General features: G+C 41.6%; 1 protein-coding gene across 6 annotated transcripts in view; it reads left to right on the forward strand.

The window, feature by feature from the left end:
- Positions 1-3,536: 3,536 nt before the first annotated feature.
- Positions 3,537-25,990, forward strand: part of ARMC2 (armadillo repeat containing 2) — a 95,361-nt gene continuing 72,907 nt past the window's right edge. For 2 of the 6 annotated variants that reach the window (XM_016160212.2, XM_036220676.1), the window contains exons 1-4: positions 9,409-9,625; positions 14,823-15,083; positions 15,532-15,604; positions 20,940-21,111. In XM_016160212.2, the coding sequence (XP_016015698.2) occupies positions 14,866-15,083; positions 15,532-15,604; positions 20,940-21,111 (463 nt within the window). In that variant the 5' untranslated portion in view covers positions 9,409-9,625; positions 14,823-14,865. The other 4 variants (XM_016160211.2, XM_016160213.2, XM_016160216.2 and 1 more) reach the window with 4 other exon arrangements.

A 25,990-nucleotide genomic window follows, 5' to 3' on the forward strand; every position in this document is an offset into this window, starting at 1 on the left:
TCTGGGTGGACTGTTTCCTTTCAACGGCCAGAGGAACTCTCTCTTACATGCCTCTCCTGGCTAAACATTGATTTCCCACCCCTCTGTCTCCTTCCTGTGCCTCTTGTCTTCATTTTCTTCGCTCTCAAATCTCTCATGGTACCACAGACTGCTAGAACCCACTACAAAGTGGTTGGGGGAAAAATGTGAGGCTTGACCTGAGACTCCCTGTCTTGAGCCCAGGGCTCTTCCCTGTATAGCTCATACTTAGCCCCTGCTGACTACAGATCTGGGAGGCTGGTGACCCCTGCAGGGGCCTGTTTGCAGGAGCTGATTTGCAGAGGAGCTTTAGGCTTGTGCTGACAGAAAAGGAAGGTGTTTGTTGGTGCCCAGAGGAAGAAATAGACAAGGAAATGAGAGGGATGGAGGGGCTGACCTCCAGCCAGACCTGTGGACTGGTTCTGAGTCCCCTTGAGGGAGGTGCAGGTGAGAAGCCTAGGGCGCTCTGTGCTGGCTCAGGGCCCGGAGGCAAAATGCGTATAGAATTGGGAGAGGCTCCCCCACCCCAGGGTGGCACCAGTAGGGAGGATGGCAGAACCACTCTCCTGAAGGCAAGGCTCCCACAGCTGGGATAGCAAGCAGCCCTTGAGGTGATGGGAATGGGGAGGTAAGTTGACCTGTTCCTGAGCACAGGTGAGATGGCACAGACACAGGCAATCCTAGAAAAAACCGGCAGGGGACAGAATGGGGGAGGCTAGAGGGACCTGGGGGTGACTGTCAATGGAAAGACATCCTGCTTTGTGGGGGTTATTATACCTTATAGTACCCCGATCCTGAATATCACGTTCTCAAGCCTGTGTTAATTCATTTATTTATTTAACACATATTTATTGAACATCTATCAATATATTCCAGCCGCTATTCCTGTATTGAAGGTACTGAAAGGTGAGCATTGAAGGTACTGAAAGGTGAGCGAGAGGGACAAGATCTCTGCTCCCAGGTGCTTACTGTTCCATCTAGCTTAGCATTTTCATTCTCCTCTCGGGGTTTTCCTGTTTGTGATACAAATGAACGAGAAATATACTATACAGCAAAAAAAAAAACCCCCAAAACAATAACCAAAAAAGAGAAGGTTTGGGACACCTTTAAGAACTTCCTACAGAGACATGAATCTTTTTTCTCATTAAGGGTTTTGAAAGCGAAGACTGTTTCTCTACATAGGACTCCTGTACTGAGCGCTCGGGAAATATGAGTTGTTATTCCATGAGCTTTCTTCACAGCCAGTTGTGACCTCAAGGTCCTGGTTGGGAGGGTCCTGGCTGGAGAACTGTAGTGTGCTCTGTTGAAGCTGTTGTAGGGGACCAGCTGGTGTAAGAGGCAGTCACATGGCGTCTTAAGAACTTAAGCCACTTAGTGCAAAGCCTGGCAGAGCTGTACAATGTGGGCGCTAGGCTGAAACAGGAGGCGGGGCAGCCTGGTTGGCTGGGGGCGTGGCCCCTGCAGCTTAATTAGGGGACGGGGGAGGCAGGAGCAGTGTGGGGGAGGGGGGCAGGGGAGTCTGGGGCAGCTGCAGCCAGTGGGCAGAGAGCCGCATGGCCTGGAGCAGCCAGGGAATCGCCACTCCTGATAAAAGCAAACATGGGCTGTTTTGACTACTGCTATCTGAGCTAAGAATTTCTTCTCAAGTTTGAGCTCTTAAAATAAAAACGGTTGAAAAATTGAAAACGTTGTTTCTTTCCATACCCTAACAAGAACCATGACATGGAAATTTAAAAAAACAAACAAACAAACAAAAAATGTGTGTATGTGTCAATTATATCTCAGTATGATTAAAATTTTGAAAAACAGGATGAAAAAATTTAAAAGAACTCTGACTGACAGATACACTGTTCATTTTAATAATCTCTGGGTGCGCACTTAGAAAAAGCCATGAAAGAATAATCTCACTGAAACTTCAGTGCTGAAATTTACTTTTCTTGGTCAGCGAAGGCCAGGCCACCGGCTTTCAAGTTTCAGACAGAGATCGTTTTATCCAGACTGCATTGTGGGATAATCACCCTGTTTGTTTCCCAAGTGACATCTTCTCTGTGTTCCCATCACCACCTTTCATCTTCGACCCTTGCAGAAATTAAATGGGAAGTGAGAGAGTGAAGTGGTTTATTTTCAACTTTTAATTTTGAGATCATCATTGAATCACATGTAGTGTAAGTAATAGTATAGAGAGGTCCGGAGGAGTCCTATGTATACTTCGCCCAGTTTCCCCAGTGGTGACGTCCTGCAGAACTACACAGCACATCATCACACCGGGATAGTAACGCCGATATAATCCATCGCCATATTCGGATTCCCCCTGTTTCACACGTTCTTGTGTGTGTATTTAGTTCTATGAAATCTAAAGTGTTCTGAGCACTGATAAAGTGCTTTACAAGTGTACAAGTGATTATTATGAGGTTTTAATTTTTTGTGCGGCTATTTTGCATTCTTGGTAGAAAATATTGTATACCCTGTTTACGTAACATGTTTTATCTGAATAGCATGAAGAATTAACTATGTGACTATTCTCACCCCAATGAACATGTATGCTGAACATCATAAGCTCTTAAAGATATAAGTATTAGAAGCCCAAATACTTTCAGCTAGATTTGAAACCTGCTAGGATTCCTTTTGTCTGAATATTTAAATCTGAAGCTAAACTCTACATGTCCTCATCACTCAGCAGTACGTAAGTATATTGTTTAAAAAAACCCAAAAACCAAAGAACTGAATTTGAGAGCCCCAAGAAGAGGCAAAGTAAGTGGCCTGGGTGTTCCTCTCTAACCCCACAGGTCTCAGGCTATTTAGGGAGTTCATTCTTTAGGCAATTCACTGCTATTATCATCACCCAAGAGAACCAGGAGGCCTATCTCTCCTCTTTCCTGGAGCCTCAAGCCTTGGGTGTCATAGCCTTCTCAGGGGCTGCCAGATTCTATGGGGTGGTACCCGTATAGGTGCTATTAGAACAGCACAAAGGTCTTGAGAAACAAACTACTGACAGGTCAGGTTCTTCTCTCCCACTACCCTCTCTCTATCAGCACTTCCTCTGGCCACCCCTGACTTTCTCCAGGGCAGTGGCCAGCTAGGCTACACCATGGACCTATTATCTGGCTCTCCCAACTAAGCCACCTCCAAAATTTCTAACCCTCAGCCTCCTTTCTGTCTACATCCTTCTTGCAGAGAATTCTACAGCTTGGCTATATCTTGAGGGTCATTTAGTTCGACTTCCACATCTTACAGATGAAAAAGCCACAGCTATTTACTGACATGCTCCCAGGGCACACAGAGTGGCAGAAGCGGCATGTGAATTAAGGTCTCCTGAATTCCAGTCCAGAACAACTCTCTCTAGCATAGCGCACTCTCACTTCCCTCCCTCAAACCACCGCATCTGCTTTGGCCCTTTGTGTGACCTCTGTCCTCCAGCTCCTCCCAAACCTCAGACCACCCCACTCTCCCCTCCCTTTAGTTCCTCATCAACCCAGGCCTGTAGCCTGCCCCTTCAGACTCCCCTCTGGGCCATCTCCAGTCCTGGTCATCCCCATTTACACTATTTCTGCTCTTCTTCCTGGGCCATAGGGCGTTGTACAGAAAGCTGCAGAAGTTTCCCAACTAGAACCACCGTGAACTTGACCCATGGACTTACAGGAGGCAGGAGGAAATGGGAAACGGGCAGATACATTTCATCATCTTTGTCTCTCCTGTCGTCTACTCCATGGTAAGTTCCTTCTTGCAATCCTTTCAGGGCTGCATAAACATCCTTGCTGAGTGTCTAGGCTTGCTCCAGGGGAGGGACCACCTCAAAGTCAAGGCACAGAGGTGGGAAGATTCAGGGATTGTCCAGGGATCGGCAGTGGTCGGTTTGGCTAAGCACATGGTGTGAGTACGAGTGTGGCCTCTGAAGTCAGACTAGCTAGCTGGGCTTGAATCCTGTATTCACCATTTTTACCAACTGTGTGACCTGGGCAACTGAAGACACTAAACCTCAATTTCCTTGCATGTAAAATGAGGATAATATTAGTACTTTAAAGTTGAAAGATTTGCTAATTCAAAGTCATTAAAGCACTCAGCACAGGGTCTTTTATAACCCTTGCATAAATCCTAGCTATTATAATAAGGTAAAAGTTTAGGCTGTAGTATAGGTTGAAGAGGATCTGGGATTTGATCTGGTGGTCAGCAGGCAGATGTTGAGAGCTTGTAAGCAGCAACGGGCACATCCAGGTCTGTGGTCTATGACAGTCACTTTGGTTGAGTGTAGGGTGGATTCGGAACAGGAGGAAAATGAGTGGGGTCAGAGGGACCATTTGGAGAGTAGATATAAAGAGTTCCCAAGATGGTATAGGAACAGAAGGGAGGGCACCATGAGTCAGTGAGACTTATCTCTGGGTCATGCATAGAGTCCCTTCTATTCTTTCTATTCTAGAAGCCAAGGATTCATTTTACATCTCTGCTTCCTGTTGGGTTCTGGCTGAGGCCCTCAGTGAGGGGAGCTTTGGCCTTCCCTAGGGCTGGGGTGCTCCATGATGGCTGTTGCACATGACAGCGTTTTCTTAGCTCTAAAACACACTGCACCTATTTGCCTGTGTGCCCCTCCTCTGCAACTGAATCAGAACATCTGGGTAGGTGCTGGCGGAGATGGGTTTTGAAGCTCTCTGCCTGATTCTAATGGCAGGCATAATCAAGCAGCAGTGAAACTAGGGACTATGGCCTCACCTCAGCAGTTAGCACCAAACTAGAGCATCCTGGCATTACTCTTTTGGCTGTTTTGTTCCAGTCAGAGCAAGCAACCATGTAAATCTCTTGATTATCAAGAGACACTTCACTAGTTCACCCAGACCACTGTGGCCAACACCAGCAGCATCTACCCAACAGCGATTGCCTCTCAGCTGAACAGACAGACTCCAGTTCAGTTCAGGTTGTGGAGGCAAATGCTTAGAGAAGATGGGCTCCTCCCTCAAACCCCAGGGCATAAACTTTGATTGATTTAAATCAATCATAGTAATGGCAATCCCATTTATCCCTGGCAGGGACTGAGCATGTGACGCAGTTCTGGCCAATGAGATGTATAAGGAGAACACAGCTGAGGCTTCTGGGAAATTTTTTCCTTCCCCCTATAAAGAGATATATGTGGAGAGGACCCTGCCCCTTCACTCTTCCCTACTTTGAAACATATAAGAATGCACAGCTCAGTGCTGCCACAGTCATCTTGTGACCATGACTGACACTGTTTAATGCCATCCCTGAGCTGCAGGACCAGCCCTGAAAAAGGGCACTTGGAGATTTATTGTTAAACAAAATAATAAATGTCCTGGTATTTAAGCTACTTTTGATGGGATATTCTGTTATTTGCAGCTGAAAGCTTCCAAAAGATACAAGCATGCTCGCTCACTTAGTGACATCTCACAGATGAGCTTGACAAGGAATAGGAAGTTTCCGATTGTCTCTTTCACTATACAGGAGGTGCTTCAGCAATTGTTTAAGATGAAGTAATTCATCGTTAAGACTCCTATTGACTCAGTTCCTGAAAACTAGAACCCTCTCCTCTCCAATGAAATACTGAGCAGTTAGAGACTCTTTGTAATAAACAGGTAATTAAGTGGACCCTCATTCATTAGCATCCCTAGCAATACTTGACTTCTGGAGAACGTGGCCCGGGGTGGTAGAGGTGCTGCGGCAGGGATAAAGTGTTTAAAGACAAAGTAATACTTAAGGTGCACAAGTAACAGCTGAGCCCCATTAAATATAGAATGTTCATGTAATCTCTATTAGCTAATAAGTTTTAGGACCAACGTCTATCCAGTTTCAAGAAGTTAATTTTCATTTCATTGTAAATTTCCACTGAGTTGCATTTTAATGTATTTGTATCTTTAAATTTGTATGCCAAGATTGCATAGGCTATCAATTTGATGAACTCGCAGGGATTATGTGATAAACATAATTAAAGCATCGCGATTCCATATTTACAAAAGCAGAAAGTGTCTAGAGTATTAGAATTCTAAATTGGTGATTTTTATTCTATGCCAGAAGCAATATTTTTTTCCTCTGTGAGTCATATCTCTGTTATGGTCATAAAAATCATTGGGGAAATTATGAGCATTATAGAAGTATTTACTTAAACTATCTTTTTGAGAATATATCTTATAAATCAAGATAAGCTATGGATATTAAAAACGAGGGATGTGCGTGATGTAAACTGTAATATAAACTATAAAATCCACTGGGGCAGTGTGTGGATAAAAGTATCTATCGAGTTTATCATTTCATTCCATTTTTGCTTCTTAGAGTGTGTATATTATTACCTATTCTACCATCTATATAATTCTCACCTTAACTCAAAACCCAGAAATCCAGCAGGCACGAGTGAATGTAAAGATTCTTATGTTTGTTTTGATCCTGGTAGCCCCACACAGGATATACTCTGAGATAAGTGAGGGCAGAAAATTAAGAGAACATTTTAACAGGTTCAGCAGTCTAGGAAGTATCTCTTAGTGCTGTGAATGAGAGACCTCTTTCTGAAAAACTGTATTTACATATGTACAATGGCAGATGGCACACAGAACTTGGGAATCAAAAAAAACCAGGTTTCAGATCACTTTACTACCTGTGTGATTGTGGGTAGATCATTTATTTTCTCTGAACCTCAGTTTACTCCAGTCTCAAATTGGGATAATATTCCCTGAACTACCTACTTCTTAGGCTTATTGTAAACTCCAAGCAAATAATAAAAATGAGATGCTCCAGATGAAAGCAATTTGGAAACTATAAGTGCTTTATAAATGTCCGATACAATTACTATATTGTTTTCCTCTTTAATCTCCCTAAGGTATAAAAATGTCAACAATTTTGTTTCTAAAATAATTCCATTAACACGCTTAACTATGTCAGATTCTGTTACATGGCCATTAGGTAACTATGGAGGAGCAGCCAGGTCAATATAATAGGCCACTATTATGAGAGCCTCAATATTTTCCCATATCATGTCCTTCTGTGAAGTAAACTGGACAGCTTTATGGCTTTAAATAATTGCTTCCTATAATTCTGCCCTTGTCATTCTTTTCAATTGTTCTAACTTGGCTGGCAGGCATTTCCTGGCTGACTGAGCTAGCTAGCTTCAAGTTCCTGTGGTGTGCTTACACGGTCTATTTTAGACCAAGATCCTAAGGTGTAAGATCTCAGTTAGTAACTGGCTGTACCACAGGTGTTTAAACTGAAGTTTCAACAGTGATGGTAGTTGTATGACCATCAGTTTCAAAGTGAAGGTGAAGCAAAGTTTCCATGGGGCAAGTTACAAAGAATATACAGATTTTCTGGACTCGAGGGTCCAGGCGGAGGCTAAAAACAAGAAGTCAGAGAGCCAAGTGAGAGGATATGTAAAGATGTTTCTATGGAGTGGAATCTGGGTTGCCACCTCTTTCATCTCAAACCTAGTGAGATGGGCATCCAGGAGGGTCTGTCAGTGACTGAAGTTAAGAGGTCCAGAGGACGGGAGCCTGACTCGCTCCTGGGAAAGCTAAAGCTCCACATGACATCATGCAGGAGGATACATGGGAATAGGCCTGCACTCTTAGAGGCACTGGGGCAAGAGCTGTGTGGGGTTTCCCTTGGACAAGGTGTAGGGTCATCTTGGGACCCATTTAAAGGGGCTAGAGCAAACCCTGGATTTCTAGGGTAGGGAAGGAGTTGTAACAAGCAGTGGAATAGCGCTGTATCTACCCAAAGAGTCCCAGGGAGAGAGGTCCCCATTAATGGGAAACTCCAAAGGACCCAGGAAAGACCCACGTGAGTGCCTTAACAACAGGTCAGGCACAGCAAGCTCAAAGCCAATCAACTCAAGGAAGAAGTGCTCCCGGCTTCTCTTCTCCCCACATCCTGCCTACTTCCACCAAGGCTGGTTCTTAGGTAGCCTCCAGCAAATGGGGGAGTGATGAGTCTAAGCCACTACATCCCTGAAGCTGTGGTTGAGACTTAACTTAAGTAACTTACTATAGGACTATCAGTTTTCCAAAAATGAGCAAAAAATACAAGGACTCTACCCAACTTTCCATCCAGGGGCAGAAGAAGATAACAACACTGAATATATTTTTAAATGACAATGAGAAACAAAGATGAAGTTGCATTTTGAACACACTCACAAGTTGTGAATTCAAAACACTAGTTATGGTTTTATATTAAATGGGCAAAGGTCCCTTTGCATAATAGGAGTCCAGTAGCCAGTTAAAGGTACTTGATGATGTGATAATTCATGTTGAGTCCCTGGGAAAAGATTTCAACCCTGAACAACACAAATAATTTGTTTCAGGCCCCCAAATTATCCAATCAACTAATAAGTACTTATTCTCTGTTATGTATGAAGAAATCCTGCTGGAAACTTTGAAGAATACTGACATTCCTTTAGTTCAATCTAATAACATTTCCCATCTAGCACGATGCCTTAACACATAACATGTGCTCAAAAATATTTTCAATTTAATTATTTACCATATACTTAGCACCAAAGGATGTGACATTTCCCCAATGTTGACAACAACACTTCAGCTGAAAAAAAATCTCCATATTTATAAAATGTGGTGTAAACCTGAATGGTGAGTGATTATGGTCTCACTTGTATTTAACACTGTAAAGTGTTGCTAAATGGTTTAATGGGGGAGAACAGAATTTAAACAAGAAATATATAAGTGGGGTTATTTTTGCCCATCAACTGTGATCACACAGTAAAAATAAAAAGCGATTGCCCATGGGAGGCCTAAAGTTGAATCTAGTCTGTCACTCACTAGACCTCAGGGTCCTATTTTGTCTCCTGTGGATGCGGTTGCCAAGTTAGCTACCTGAGTGGCAGGGATGCTCAAAGATAATATACCCTTTGTGAAAGTTCTGCACAAATCCAAGAACTCAATAATAGCAACAGTTTAACATTCCTTTGATTGTCATGTGCATACCGTTTTAAATCTACTTTCTCATTCAACCTTCACAACAATCACAAGACCTAGCTAGGTACAATTATTTCCCTCCATTTTACAGATTGAGAGATTAAGCAGCAACTAGTTAGAGATTATACAGAACCGTAACCAGTAAATCTTTTTACCCCTAAACACTATGCAGACGTCCTTATTACTATTTAAGAGAAGCGCTGAGATCTCATAGGGGCTCAACAAATGTTGTTCGGCAAGTTACTATTTTAAAAGCATATGCCTTCCAACCCAGGCTCGTCCCTACCGAATCCCTCCCTGTGTTTCTCATCACAGGACCCTCGCACTCCGTGTCCCACCCCTTGCCCCGGCTCCTCCCACACCTTAGCGTTTCTACGCATGCGTCGGGCTGACTTGCGCAGGCCCAAAGGCCGAGCGGCGCTGAGGAAACTCTTTGCCCCGCCTCGCCCGGCCCCACCCGACCCCGCCCGACCCCGCCCCTCCTTCTGCATCGCCGCGCAGCTGCTTCGGGAAAACTGGAAAAGGAGCTGAATCTTCGCAGCTGTTACTGTCTCCACCACTAATCACAGGTGCTTTGAGTCTGACCAGAAGCCTCCTTCCCTGCACCCACTTCCAACTCATTCCCTGGCCCTCCTCCGGATCGCCCAGCAGTGACCTGGCTCTGCAGGCAGGCGGCCCGAGAGGCCAGGGTAGGTAGTTTGTGTACGGTTACTATGGAGACGGTGGCGGGCCAGGTGGAGCCGGCGGGCGAGCAGCGCGAAGATGCTGCTGCCCTTTGCCCTGGCCTGGACCAGTGGAGGTGGGGGCATTGCTGGGAGTGGGGGAGCCGCTGTCTGCGCGGGAGGTGAGGCGTCCTCCACAGGTTCACGGGGAACCCCCTCCTGTCGTCGTCCATTCTGTCCCAGGATTGGGTGGCCGGGGGAGGAGGCGATGAGAGTGATGTGCATACTCTCAGGGGCCCGCCACAGCCGTCTCTATATTTATACACCCAGCAGTTAGCTAAGTGCATGGTCCTTAATATACTGAAACTCATTAATATGTGTTGAATGAGAGAATGGTAGACTAAGGGATTTTGTGTAGGCAGACAGTGAACCGGCCAAGGTCACAAAGATTGTACCTGGGCTCTTTTAGGCAACAGAGCCTCAATAAATAAGTAAATGTGTAACAATATACATTAAAATATATCGTATGTACATATAATGCTTTTTTATCCATTCCCACGAGTATCACAGCAGGTCTTCTGTCTCACCCAGATTGAGAATTACTTTAACTTGATAGAAAAGCAAGTACCTCTGTTTTGCATCCTATTTTTGTGAATCTATTAAATTTCTGATTAGCTGTTGATTTAACATAGGTGATATTCAATAAAATACTTAATAAAAATTCATTTTTATAAAGGAAAAAACCTTTTTTAATTTTAAAACATAAAATGCATGAAAACAGTGAGCAAATGTCATTCCCTTTCTTTTGCAATTTTTTTTAAATGCGGTTTTTCATTCATGGAGAAAATTTTTGTTATATCCTTTAGCCGTATAACTCTTGGACAATAAATGTTTTTTAAGGGACAGGCACCATACTAAAAGCACTTTACGTGAATTATGTCGTTTAATTCTTAAAACAATTATATGAAGCAGTTACTATTATTACTCTTATTTTATAGATGAGACTAAGACTTAGAGGTGTTAGAAGCCTTGTGGTAAGTTACATAGCCGTGAATTGTCAGAGTATTTGAATCCTTACTCCAGTATCCAATCACGTAACCACTGCCTCTTTGGATGCTCATTTTACGACAAAAGTAATTCAAAATCATGGCAGGGTCCTAAGTATTTCATTTGCAGGGAAAAGAGTGTGGAGATGACTAGTCTTTTCCCTGCTCCAAACGTCTTGATAGTGTAGTGTTGCACTTAACAAGAAGGCTCTGGTAAGGTGACCATTAGCATCAAAAGTGAAGGCAGGTCTTCATAATTGGGTATAAACTTATAAATGATGACTCAGAACATTTCCCTCAACCAAAAAGAAATATATATATATATATTTTAATGGTCTCCAGTTTCAAATTTCTTGCTGCCAGCAGTGTTCATTCTCTAGAGATCCTGTGGATATCATAAACCTAAGACAGTGAGGCAGGAAAGAACTCAGCCGCTTTCTTCTTTTCCTTCAAAATCTGCTTCTCCCTCATTTTTCTTTAAAAAGGTTCCCCCTAGTTTTGCAGATCCAATATCACCTCTGCCCTCTTCCTGTCCTCTTAGATGCTAAATCTTGCTGGTTTTTCTGTTCTTGGTGCACCTCAGTGGTTCCCATCTCTCCTTACCTATATTCACATTCACTCCTGTATCTCGGGCTTTCAAGACCTCATTTACTGATCACATTTATCAAGTCTTACTCCGTGCCAGTCAACTCAAAATGAAGGCAAGAAAGGGAAGGGGACTACATTTGATCTCATCTGACCACATAGCCTCAAAAATCAGATGCTGTTTGAAATGAAGTCCAATATGCTTTCCTAATCCACCGTAACAAATGTCTCTAATTAAGGAAGCTATGCAGCTTCCATCTGGTTATTTCCTAGCTGAGGTCTGTATTTGAAAATGGAGTCCAGCAATTATGCAACTGTTGATCTTCAGCCATGCCTCACATGAAGAGCTGAAGCTCAGAGTCTGGTGGGGCAACTCCAGGTGCACAGGCAGCTCTATAACAGTGGAAGGGTATACTGACAGAGACCAACTGGAGACTTGTAGAGAACAGGGGAAGACACCTAACTGAGCCTGGAAAACTGAGAAAGGCATATTCAGGAAAGCTTTGTTGAGGACCTCTAACAGTAGCTGGGCGATTATGTAAGAACTCCCTGATTTTGTCCCTTTTAATCTTTTCCCTCCTTTCCATTCTGCCTATCCCTGTCAGATCACATCATGTCTCAAAATCTTTTAATTTTCTCATCAGCTTTTATTTAATTTTTTGACCTGTCATTCAGTTCTTTCTTTGGTCCAACTCCAGTCTTTGTTTCCAGAGAGCATTCTTGTCCAGTACATAACCCATATGTTCTTGACAATCTGCCTTGGCTCACTCATTGACTCTGCTGGAAGTTCTTTCTCTGCTCCAGACCTGCTGTCAGCCCTTGCCACTTGCTCAAATTCAGCCCAATTTTCCAGAACCCAGCTCAAGCATCAGCTCTAGTAGGTCTACTTGACACCTTTTTCTAATCATAAATCCCTTCATCTTTTGTAATCACATGGTAGTTAATTTTTTTCATTACCCCCATTGGTTTCTACCTTGCATTAAAATCATTTGGGTACAAGTGGGGCTGATACTCAGCTGGTACACACCAAAAAGGCTGCTCCAGTTATGAAAATACTGGCTTGTCTCTATTGCTGTGTAAAAAAGCTGCAGGCCTGAGGCCTCTAAGTGCTCCACCTCCCACCACCCCATCTAGAGAGTAATAGGTTGAATATCACCTATGGGCATATGTCAGCTTTTTTTTGTTGTTGGTATTGCTTTAAAACTTTCTCCACCTCAGAGAATTGTCATGGGGATTAATTGAGAAGATGTACTCGAGAGTACTTAACACAATGCTAGGTATCAAAGTAAATGTTGAACTAGCATTAGTGGTCTTTCTTGCCCGAGAGTGAAGATAGTATTTCTTCCCGTCTCTGTTCCCAGAGATCTAAGCAGAGGGCTCTGCATATAGGAAGCAGTTAAATCAATTCTAGCCGAATGAATTTGTTCCAGTTGTCAAGAGAATTTTTGTAAAGTTAAAATTTCTGTGATATCGTTGTGTAATGGTTCAGGTATACTTTACTATAAATAGACAAGCTTTCTAACTCTGATTATTTTATAAGTTGACAAAAACCATCTATAATAAATATTTGTGACTTAACAAATATAAAGAAAAAAATTCCCCCCCCCCCGTAAAAAAAATCCCACTTACAAACAGTGAGATTGAACATTTCCATGTTTGATTTAGTTAATAATATTAATAGATTAACTATGCAGATCTTACACTATTAATACAGTTTCTCACACATAACTAGTAAAATGAGATTTGGGAGACAGGGAGGAAAAGGGGACAGAGAAAGTGATGTTAGAATATATGGTAAAATTTTACAGAAAGATTTTTAAGTCCATTATTTACATTGTTTCCACCAGTATTTGACCAGTTTAAATTCCTGTATGCAAAATAAAATGCAGTCAGGGAAGACCTTAGAAATGAGCATTATTATTACTCATCCCAAGGCCTTTTTCTCTCATCCTTATTAGGTTTTCCAGATCACCTCTGAACATCAGTGCCACATGGGGCCGAGAAAGTCACAAACCTGATTTGGGTTCTGGAAAAAATTTGTTCATTGTGGTGAAGCTTCTGTCACTAAGTAGTATAATTTCTTACTGCAATTGCCCTTTTAAAAACAAACAAACAAACTTGTCATGGCCACTTAAGTGAAATGTTGTGGGACTAATTTATATTATTAATCAAAAATAATATGTATGCATAAAATACTTTATATATATTTTTAATAATTAGCACTGAATATTTTTTAATTAAGAGCCAATCACATCATATCATATTAGAAGTAAAATGTATCAGGTCTGCCATAGTTTTTATTAGCTGTTTTAATATACATAGTAATTCTGAAGACCTTGCTTAAATTCAAAAATATCAAAAATTCCTAAAATAGTATTGCTTATCCAGTAGTTTTTTATTGTTTTACCTCAACACTTGGCCCTTCCATATTGAAAGGAATGGCATATTGTTTGTAGTTTCCAGCATACTCTTTTCCTCAGAAACTCTTAGAATGAGGCCTGGGTAGGACTAAACAAATGTTCTTGTCTGTTTTTATGTAACAACGTATGGAATCATAATATAGTAAATTCTCTTAATTTATCTAGGAAATCACCTTTCAATTTTATTTAAGGAAATGGAGTCTTTTTATTTCCTTGGGCGTGTCACGACTTTTCTTTTTTGCAGAAGGTGTTCTAAAATTGCTAAGCTAAAAAATATAAATAATTTCCAGACCTTTATCTCCCCGGAGATATAACATTTTCAGAGAATTAGAGGGGTTTTTTGTTTGTTTTTTTAAAATGAACATACCATATACTAATTAGAATTGTATTTAAAATCTCTACTATTTTAAGGTTTAGAGCTATCTGAGGTTTCTTGCCAAGTTAACCAGGTCTCTCTGGGACACACCAGCATTTAAGAAGAATCTACATCCTCATGGCCCTTGTGCATGACTTTCGCTCTTTAATTGAGGGAGGTGGCCTGTGAAAGGATCATTTGATACTGGCATTTGGTATTTATTCATCTAGGATACTATTTCAAATTGAAGATTATTTGAATCAATTCATTCAAGTATATAATGGGCAAGTGTGGGGCTGAACCTTAGTTTACAAACCATATCTATAAAAGCAAATATAGATTGGAAATAGGCCCCATTTGTCTAAATTTAACCTTATACTAGCATATCATGTGGAGGGCAGTAGGAAAGAAAAGGAAATGTTAGTTAAAATTTGTAAAAGAACCCCCTAGTATGTTCGTTTGTTTGTTTTTGTAAGTTGGAGGTCATGAGATGGTTTTCTCCTCTTAGTCCATCTTCTTTCATGACTTGTCCTCTTTCGGTTTGGCTTTCATTCGGAGTCTCTTCCCTGCCCTGTGCATCGTTTGCCTCAATCATATATATTCCCATAGACCTAACTGTGCACATCAAATATATCTTTGAAAGTTCTTCCCCTATCCTTATCTTCTAACCGTAACTGCCCAGTAGATTTTTAATAAAAATAGTTCATCATTTTTTCAAGTTTAATGTAGAGGAATGCCTTCAGCACATTTGGGTAGGTCTAAGCACCTTCTTCTAAACTACTAGATGAAAATAGTTGACATTTTGCATATGTTTGCAGGGTGTGGTGTCTACCTGAAGAACATTTTACTTTAAAAGGAAAGATGCTGTCTCCAAATGATAAAAAGTTAGGAAATCTGGATCCATTTTATCGACCTTCAGTGGCCAAGCCGAAGACCAGTGCAGAAATCATAAGTGAAGCACGAAATGCGTTAAGAACAGTTAGGACCCAAAGACCATTTACACCACAGGAAGATCAACGAAAACTATTTGGACCCGCATCCTCAAGGACACCAGAAAATAGACCCCCTTCCTCCTTCAGGTATATCACATTTCTCTTGCTTGCACACTAGGTTATGTAAGATGACATTAATTCTAGTTAAGGAAAGTTGCTTTTTAAAGTTTGACTTCTACTAATTGTACCTCTCGTGTTCAAGATTCCTAAAGATAATTCCAGGCCTGGGTTCAGGAAGTTGGTTTGCAATGGTTAATAGTGGTTGTCATATGAACTTTATAAAGTAAAGTGAACAAAGCTTTAAAAAAAAAAAAACCCCACAATACACATTTCTTTTTTTCATTATACAATATTTTTTAATCCTCCTAAAAGCAATGAAAACTTACTAATAAAATGTCTTAAGTACTATGATTTTTTTAAAATTACATCTTTCTCAAGGCTTATGCATTGAATACTTTTGTTTGGGGCTAGATATACTAGAAATAAAAGAAATGATTTTCACAAAGTAACATTTCTGTTCCATCTCCTGTGCTAGCCTCCACGCATCCAGTTTTGAATCATCTGATTCCAGGCCCATCTCTGGCACCCGTCTCAGCCCACTAGAGCTTGTGAGTACCTTATAATATCACAAGTACCGTGAAATAGAATTAGCTAGAAATACTTGGAATCATTAGTATGTGCTAAGAAATGATTATATAGAACTAAACATACTGATAATTTAATATGAAAACAAATTCTTTTATGCTTTTTAAAATATAATGGTTAATATCTAATGAAACATTTCTATTATTTACGTATAGTTTAATAATGAAGAATTTTGGAAATATAGAATAACCTGGCAAACAATGTTTCATAATATCTTTTTAAAAAATTTTAAAGTTATGCATATATCTGGTTTAATTTTTAATATTTTTATGTACAAATAAACACATGTACATAAAGAGTCAAAGATTTGCTACCAAGGGGCAGTCTCCTGTCCCCTTATTCTTCATTCTCACCTCCCCAGCGGCTCTTATTTTAAATGCTTTTGGCTCATTATTTTGGTATTTACATCCAAATTCTTAAATAATACAGTGTTTTGCTGCCCTCTGATTTACGAACTTGAAGAATTACCTAATGACGTCCCACTAAAGGAGATGAAGATTTAACTCTTTTAAATCTTTCCTCCCACCCCTCCTCACAGCAGATTCACCCTTTCTGTCCCCACTGCTACTCCCAGTATAGCTATATCATGATTCTGGTTAGATCCCTTTTCTCTGCCTATGATTATCTAAACCCTGTTTACAGGCAATCCTTGAACTAATGATGGTTAATGATGATTACGTCTCCTTTTCTGCACCATTTTTTGTTTTCCTCAGTATTAATAAATGCCTTGCTTTGCACATTTTTATTACTGTTTCAACCCCAATAGGCTAAATTTTCTTCATATGTTCAAGCACATGAGGTATCTGTTGATTCATCTCCTTGGAGAACTTTGCACACTAGACCACCTGCCCTGGGCACCTCTTGCACAGCTCGCTCCTTCCTCTCCTGCTAGCTTTCCTGTTTTCTGCATCCTAAGTCTTTGTTTTTCTTGATTTACTCTTGTTTCGGTGGAACACCCTGTCCAATAACTTCTTGAGGAAGAATGTATGGTAAGTAAATTATCTAAGACCATGATTGCTATTTTTTCTCTCTGGACATTTGTAGAATTTTTCTTTGTTCCCAGGGTCCTGAAATTTCATGATAATGTATCTTTGTGTTTGTCCATTTTCATCCATCATGCTGGGTGCTTCCAACATGGAATCTCATGCCCTTCGGCTCTGGGAAATGTCCTTGAATTATTTTGTTGTGTCTTCCCCTCTTTTTTGTTCTGTTTGCTCTTTTTGGAATTTATTATTTGGTTGTGGGATCCCCTGGACTGGCACTTCAGTTTTCTTATTTTCTCTTTTCTGTTTCTCATTTTTTTTTTTTAAAGAAGAGACGTTATATTCTAATCCTTTAATTGAGTTATTATTATTTCTGGTATCATATTTTTAATTTTCAAAAGCTTCCCCTCCCTGAATTATCTTTTTAAATGTATAACATTTTGTTCTTGTTTTATGGTTGTAGCATCTTATCTGCATATATTAATGATAGTTTTGATTTTTTAATTTATTTTCTTCTTTCTCACTGTAAAATCACTGTTGCATTTATGTGTGTGCACGTGTGTACATGTGTGTGCATGTGCATGTATGTGCGAGGCTTAAACAACAGAAATTTATTTTCTCACAGTTCTAAAGACTAGAAGTCAGAGATCAAGGCGGCCACTGGGCTGATTCCTTCTGAGATCTTTCTGTTTGGCTCGTGGGTGGCCATCTTTTCCCTTTGTCTTCACATGGTCTTTCTGTTAGTTTTGTTGCATTTTTCTGTTTGGGTCTCCGTTTTTCATAATCAGAGGCTCTCCTCTGCTAGCTCATGTTGTTTGGTCGCTTTTATTTGAGAGTAGAAGCATGTGGAATAGGTCGGTCAGCCCATAGACGAAACCTACCCACACCTACATTTGGGGAGGAAGGAGCACCTGGATGGGCTGTGTTGTTTATGAAGCCCCCGTGGCAGTATCTTTAGGGCTGTCTTTGTGGGCTAGACAATTCTCTATAGAAGAATCTGCCAAGCTCTTGTCTGGGGAATAAAGACTGGTTGCATTCCAGGACGAAGAAGGTAGAAATGTTTAGCATTCAGTATGTAAATATTCTATTTATACCTATGTTTACAGTAAATACCCTGACCCACAACTATTCCTGGTTAGCCTGGTGCAGAGACCCTCTTGAGAGAACAAACCTCCCATCTACTGCTGGATTCAAGAGCATGACTGTGTGGAGCTGGGAGGGAAGGAGTTACCCAGACTCTCAGTCGATGCTCTTATTTTAGGCACTCTTCCCCATATGCCCCTGCTACCACAAGTACCTGCAGATTCCTCAGACTTTTATGCAATTAGGATGTCACTCAAGCTGCTTCTCAGTTTTTATGTGTGCATGTTTATGTGTGTATGTCTGTTTTTAATGAACTATTTGAAAGTAAGTTGTAGACCTTATAAGACTTCATCCGTAAAAATTTAAGTGTGCATCACATATGAACAAGGGTAGTCTCCTACATAACCATTGATGCTATCATCACAGCCCAGAAAATTAACATTACTCAGTGGTATGATTTAATATATAGTCCATGCCCCAATGACACCAATTATCTCAAAATGTATCTTATATTCTTAAAGTACTCATCACAATGCCTATGTAAGATTATACTTGTTCTTATATTGTAGATGACAAAAATAAGATTCCATCATGGTGCTCATGAACCAATGTGCAATAAATATTTTGCCAGCCATTGTTGACACATGGCTTCTTTCACGTACAGCCTTGGAAACCACTTGGGTTTCGAGTTAGCTGCAGTAAAAGGACCCCCAGTCTGGCAGCCCAGTGGGTCTACCTGGTTGTAGAATGGCTCTCTGTTCTCTAATTCTATCATTTGACTCCTGTGAATTGTTTTTAATATTGCCATAGTTTTTTGGGACTCACTCAATTTCCACCTACTCTTTCCTAAAAATCTGTTCCTGGAGATAACCTGGTCTTTGGCCAAACCGGTACAGTTCTTGAACTGCAGGATTAGGTGTTATGCAAAGTTAATTTTGGCATTTGCCTCTGCTTATGGTCATTGCAATTAAATTTCTTTACTGCAGAATGGTTGGGGGCTATATGTGAAGTAAAAGTCGACTAAGAAATCTCCATGTTGAGTTAAATAATTTTTTTAGTTTGAAATATTTTTGTTATGGTGGATTATGTAAAAGTCTTAAGTATATTGCATTTTAAACAATAATTAAAGTTTGGGGCTCCCAGTCAAAAAAAATTCTGAAAGTGGCCTCCTCTTACCTGTCCTCTTTCCCACTTCACCTTTTAATGAACCCTTCGATAACTACTAAATTGGCAAAGAGGAAGAGATAAGGGGAAATAAAAGCGGGAGGAGAGGAGGATAAAGGAGACAGTGGGAAGACGGAGGTGAGGTATCTCATAGTTAAGCGGCAAACTTGCTGAAAGAATTTGTGAAGACCTCACTAATTGAATTTCAGCACTTTTTGGATCTAGGACACTTTCTCAGGCTACTTTGCCTTTTAAAAATTCCTCAAGCAGCAGTCAGACAAGGAAGAGGGACCCAGAGAACAACCCATTCCAGCTCCTACATTTAACAGATCAGCTCAACTCTTTGTACTTGCAGGCCTCCCCTGCTCTCTGTTTATCTCCCATATCTGACCTGAGTTCCCCGCACACCCTCCAGCAGGCGGTGAGGCTACCTACATTCAGAAATGAACTGGGCTTCAGAGAATGGTAGAAAAACTGGTGCTCCTACTCCTGGACTCAGGCCTCGGCTGGCTGGTAGGACTAGCTCATCAGGGTTCCCATTAGCACCTGTAACCTTATAAGAGGAGGAAAGCATTGCAATTTGCAGTCTTCCTTTAACATTTATATCCGTCTGCTGCATGGGAATGCCCAGGTACATCTTTTTTCCTTTTTAGCAGCTCCTCACCTTCCCACGACAGCTCTGAGACGCGGGGCTATTGTGCGGTGGTAGTTATTCCTGTTTTCATTCTGCTGCTCTGTTTCGCTAGTGTTCAGGTTTACGTAACAGGAACCACCGCTCTCATGCTTTGGATTGTATAAAGTAGGAAAAGACATGTGACCATGTGAATAAATAGGAAAATTTTTCTTTCATCATTATCATTGTTAAAACAGAATCCTCCCTGCATCTCCTAACCTTACAAAGCCTCATTACTTAATCTCCAGGTGTTTTTATTAAAGTTTTTATGGACATACAGAAAGGATACAGATCCTAAGAGTGCAGCTTGATAAATGTATACAAACTCAACATGCTCAGTAACCAACATTGCAAAAAAGAACGAGATCATTACCAGCACGTCAGACACTACCTCCTCACAACTAACGTCCTGACTTCTCACAGCAGAGATTCCTTCGAGGCATTATTTTTATATTTTATAGGAACCAAGCTTAAAATATTTGACAAGTTGAACAAAATTTAATATATTTTAAAAAGAACGGGACTTCGAAGCCCATATATACCTTGAGGATAGAAAGATCCAGGGTAAGAAAAAGCAAAATGAGAATGTCAAAGCAGTGTTTTTTCTTCCACTGTTTCTGAAAGGAATGGTCACATTACAGCAGTGAGTCACATGCTGAGAGTGACTGAGGAGCCCCGATTACCTGTGGAGAAAATCATGGTAATAAAAATGCACGTACAATTGCCACAGCCAAAGGTTATGTGCTTGGGGGAATTTTTAATATTCGCTTTCTAACTTCCGAGAGGTCTTTGTGTGTGTGTGTGTGCGCACACGTGCTGTTGTCTTTCAAATTAAATCATAGCAACTTTCTGGGGTGGGATGTCATGGACTCCTTCTTTTAGCCTTCATGTAGAATAGGTGAGACCCTGTCTTCTCATCAGATGATCCCAAGGAAATTGGTTGAGGCCCATGTGCTGGAGGGAGAGTCAAGCCCAGCTAGATCCCTTAAATGTTCTAGGAATTTTGTCTTCTTTGATTAGGTGCCTTATATATGTCTTCTGAGCTGAATTAAACAGAAAAATTTGCCAAGTATGTTGAATATGCTCTACCAATTTTTATAGTCTTTTATACAGATATCTGTTTGGTAGCATGGGTAAACCATTTTTATTTTCAAATACACTAAGCAGGAGAGTAGAGTATTTAATATAATATGATTGACAAAACAATGAAAAACTGTTATCTATATAACACATTAATAAGATGGGCCAATGAGACGTGGAATCCAGGGGCCAGGATGAGGCTGGGCAGAAAGCACTGTGTTCATCTGGAAGTGTCCGTGCCAGCTCTAGGGTGGTGGGTCTTGTCTGAGACACAGAAACTCATGCCAACTGTTTAAAAAAAAAATCTCTTTCCAGAAACCGAAAGCTCCAGCATCTCCCACCACAAAGGAGGATCCTTGCCTTGCCTTTCCAAAACCCCCAGTGGACCCCGTGAAGATTAGAAGAGTAAGCAGTGCCCGGGCACGCTTATTCAGGGCGGCCTCCCAGGTGGCTTTTCTGCCGGACAGGACGCTGCCTTCTGCTGAGCGTAAGGCCAAGTAACGATACTTAAAACCCCGGGGCAGGCCTGTTTCTTGAATTTGCACACAAAAGCTATTTTTACATAATTTTTTTCAAACCCCACATGATTTTTACATTAAGACTTAGTTAACATTGTGTAAAAGCTGGGTAAGAAACATAATTCCTATGTCCTTCTGGATGTTTATAAAGAATACCAAAATATCACAGTTAAAACAAACAAACAAACAAACATGTTACTTGGTAGAAAAAGAATATTAGGATAAATGTTTTCTAATGAATGGGTTCACCTATAGTGAAAACAAATGACTTTTAGAGTTCAGAAAGTTGTTAATGTCATTAGGCATTTTTAAGAGTCATATAATGTATACTAAGTATGGGTTTTTAAAAATACCTATCTGATCTTCTGGAAAAATGTAAGCAAGCAAGAGTTGAATGGGGGCTTCTCTTGCTGCTACAGAATTGCTGGCAGGTATGTAAACCTGGGAACTCAAAGGCTAAAAACCTGGAATTCTGAGGAGTGCCTTCAACAATTGGAATCATTTCCTGCCCAGGGCATGCTAAGACTTTTCCCAGCTACAGGAAATGTCCCATTAGTAGGATGATAATTTAGTGTATCGCACCAGTATTTTTAAAAAATGAAATAGAATAGAATGGAAAATATCAGGCTGCATTACAGACAATAAGGGTAAGTATTGTTTCAGGAGACTTTATTTCAGAAATGTACATGTGTGTTCAGGGCCATATTATAAATTTATTATATGGCATATTTATATTAAATCATATTATAAACTTATCACTACTTTAGGTAGTCAAAAAATATTGGAAAACTGCTTTACCAGGGGCTGAGCGAACTGGCCTCCTTTAGTCTAAGGATTGATGAAGAGGGAGAAGGCAAACAGTCTGAGGATGGATGCCAAGGTTTATAACCTTGAGCTGAGGATCCTACTTTTGACATATAGGTGTTTTCATTAGTCACCAACATTTAAATGTAGAAGATCTCTTTCCAGAAACCATATTTATGACTGCTTATAAAAAAATCAGAAGATCTGGCCACTCTGGGTCCCCTTGCCACATGGCCGCATGAGAATGATGGAGCTGAGTAGTATCCACCCCTGTTAGCCCGGGATGCAACCTGCGGTCCTCCATCCCCCCAGCCCATTTCACTCATTTTCCTATCCGGCTTCTGGTGTCCCCAGTGATCCCTGACATAGCCGAAGAGGTAGAATCAAGGAGAAAAGAAAAGGCAGGCAGCACAGGGTATGTGCGTGTTACACCACGATGTTGTGATGGAGTGTAGTCGTCCCTTGGTGTCGGTGGGATATTGGTTCCAGGACCAAAATCTGCTCCAGTCCCTTATATAAAACAGTGGAGTATTTGCATATAACCTATACATATCCTCTCATATACTTTAAATCTTCTCTAGATGACGCCTAATACCTAATACAATCTAAATGCTATACAAGAATTGTATTGTTTAGGAAATAACGATGAGAAAAAGGTCTGTACCTGTTCAGGACAGATGGAACCATCATTGGCCTAAATACATAGTTAGCAACAGCATAGCATTTAAAAAAATATTTTGGATCCAAGGTTGGTTGAAGCTGTGGATGTGGAACCCACAGATAAAGAGGGATGGCTATACATAATTAGGCAACTTGCTTTATTTTGATGTCCCAATTTGTTTCTTTTCTAATAGTCAATCAGATATTTACTGAGTCCTTACTAAGCGCCTGCCACCATTCTAGGCCACCAGAGTCCTGTCTTCAAAGAGCTTACACTCTATGAGGGGAAATTGACAATAAGTAGGAAAACAAATAGATAATTTGGGTTTGACAAATGTGTGAAGAAGATAAGCAAGATAAGGGGTTTGAGAGTGACTGTGACAGGAGGAATTTGCTTTAGCTCATAGTCGTGGAAGGTGTTGTCCTTGAGGAAGTGGCATCTGAGTCGACATAAGAATAACGAGAAGAAAGCAACCATGCAGAGATCTGTGGACGAGTGCCACACTGAAGTAGAAGGCCTGGGATGAGAGCGATTCGGGGAGGTGGAGGACCCGAAGGCCAGTGTGGCCGAAAGGTACTTTATCATGGGAAAAGTGGAGGGCGCTGAGGCCACCGGGCCATGCAGGGCTGGGCAGGGGAACATGCCTGGACTCCATTCTGCTTGCAGTGAAAAGCCAGAGTAGGGTTTAAGCAAGGGAGAGACATCCTCCAATTTATGTTTCTCAGCTGTAATTGCACATTAGAATCACCTGAGGAACTTTTCAAACATTCCACACCGGGTCTTCATGTCAGACGAGTGAAATCAGAAAGGACTGGTCACTGCAGGAGCAGTCTTTGACAAGACGAGGAGAGGATGAGCTCTGGAGCCCAGGGTTAGGGGTGAGGTCAAACTTAGATAGGAACAGGTCACTTCTTATAAACAGGATGGCAAAACTGGTATGAGGGTTACCAAAATGTTTATTGGCTGTTTTGCTTCTAACTTAAGTGCTGCATCCATGTTTAATGGATTTTGGTAGCTCACACTGAAAACCCTATTGCTTGCTGAGCTGCTTATGTCTCTGTGAAGGTGATTGAAGAGATGGACATCTCACCCACCAACTTCATCTCCTTGCTTCCCTCGTGGCTTAGCTCCTTCCCTCCTGGGCCGCTTGGCCCTTGGCCACAGCACCTCAGCTCTGCTCTGGGAAGGGCCATCTGTGGGGCCAGTTCCCAGCACTGAGGCCGCCTTCACACCTCCAAGCTGCACTGAAGCATGTCCTTGCTGTGGTTCTTTTATCCACCAGGCTTGTAGTCACCCCACTTCACCGTTTTCATCATCCCCGAGGTCAGTGTCAGCACTCAGGAAACACCAGCAGCAAAAAGTCAGTGTCATTTTAAAAGCACATGTTGCCCAAGTTAAAAAAGATATATTTTAGTGCTCTAGCCTTGCAACCATTGTCCTTTGCGCAGGAGCTCCCTGGGCTTGTTTCAGAGTCCCTGTAGTTTAGAAGTTGGATAACCGTAAAGGCAACTTGTGCACAGACAGAGGCAGTGGGTTTGTCTCTCCCTTTCGTGTGACATCATTTGTAGCTGATTCCGCCACAGGCAGGGTTAGCTGTGTGGTGGTAGGGTCGGAATTTCCGATTTAAGAAAATGAAAGGGGAAAAGATGTGTGCAGTCATCCTCATAGGGCTGGCAGCTTAATCGTTCTGTGTTCAAGTAGGGTGTTTGGCTGGAGGGGGCAGTGTCGCTAATAGCTCCCTGTTCTTCAAGCCAGACAGAGACCTCAGGGCTGTCTCCACCTGCTCTCTCACCCACCCCTGTCATCTGTGACATTACTAAGCTTCGAAGGGCTAACTAGTGGGCTTTCTAAGTATCTCCGGGGTCTGCATTCTCTTTCCCACCACTGCCATGCAGCCTTTATTACCTCTTGCGTTGTCCCTTGTCTTCCAGCCCTCCTGTCTTGCTTTACCCTCCGCTTACCGGGGGGCTGCAGGTGGGTCAACACAAGGACCCTCAGCCCTTAGAGCAGCCAGCAGAGCCCAGAGGAGCTGTGCTCCCAACCAAACATGGCTGTGAGCAGTGGCCTTATCACCGTAAACCAGTGGACCATGGAAAATGATCATTTTCTGTGTGCCACAAAGGGCAAGGGGTGAGGCAGCAAATAAAAATCAGATTGTGTCATCCTCTTGCTGAAAATACCCTGTGCCTAAAGGAGTGCTCGCCAAATATTAATAGCTTTTCCTTGGAAAAAGGGTTCAGTGCTCAAATAAGTCTGCCTACTCTCTCTCTCTCTTGGAGAGTCTCAATACACATGAGCATGTTTAAAGGGTTGGTAAAGCCATCTGGTAAAGAAACCTGTTTAACTTTAATTCAACCCGACATTTGCACAGATTGACTTGGCTGCAGAACCTGTCTTTTAGGGAACATAGTTTGGGAAACAGTGACCTAGCACAGAAATTGGCAAACTTTTTCTGTAGAGGGCCAGATGGTAAATATTTTAGACCTGTGGGCCATCCATGGTCTCTATTCAACCTACTCAACTCTGCCATTGTAGTGGGAAAGCCGCCATAGACTGATTTATGGCTGCCGAAATTTGAATCTCATATAATTACCTCATGTTAAAAAATATTGTTTTTGATTTCAAAATTTTTTTCCAACCATTAAAAAAATATTCTGAGCTTGCAGGCTATGCCAGAACAGGAGGCAGGCCAGGTTCGGCGGGGCCGTAGTTTGCTGACTCCTAGCTGGGGGGATGGAGTCCCTGCTCTTTAGCACGGACAGCTCTGTTGTGATCTGGCCCCAGCCTAACATTCCAGGCCCTTCTCTCAGCTCTCCTTTGCCTCTCCCCCCCTCACAGTCTGTGCACCGGCAAGATGGAGTTCCTTGCAGTTCCCCATACCCATCCTGCTGTTTCAAGCCTCGTGCAAGACCTGCTATATAATTTGCTGGATCCAGTGCAGAATGAGAATGTGGAGCACTTTGTTTAAAAATTATTCAGAATTTCAAGATGACAGTAGCAAAGCATTAAACCTCATGCAGGGCCCAGCTAAGCATCGGGCCCAGCTTGTACACACATGAAACTGGCTCTGACTCAAGGGTTTTGTTCCTTCTTCTCAGAACTGCTTTTTCCCCCCCTCCTGTTAACCCTTCAAAATGCTTTGCAGGCTCCACCTCTTCTATGAATCTTTCCTGGCCAACTCCCAACCTCTCAGGACTCCCTCGCTCTCTATATCCTCTTTACCTGGCTCAGGCCACGCTATAGTACAGGTCTCTCTACACACGTTTGCTTGTCTTTCTCTGCTACTAGACTGAACAACTTTAGTAGGTTAAGAGATTTTCTCTATTTATAGCCCAAGAGGTAGTAGTAGGTGCTAAAGAAGTATCTGTGAAATGGAACCGTTT

Source organism: Rousettus aegyptiacus, unplaced genomic scaffold (genome assembly GCF_014176215.1).
Source record: "Rousettus aegyptiacus isolate mRouAeg1 unplaced genomic scaffold, mRouAeg1.p scaffold_m13_p_1, whole genome shotgun sequence".
NCBI classification, from domain to species: domain Eukaryota; kingdom Metazoa; phylum Chordata; class Mammalia; order Chiroptera; family Pteropodidae; genus Rousettus; species Rousettus aegyptiacus.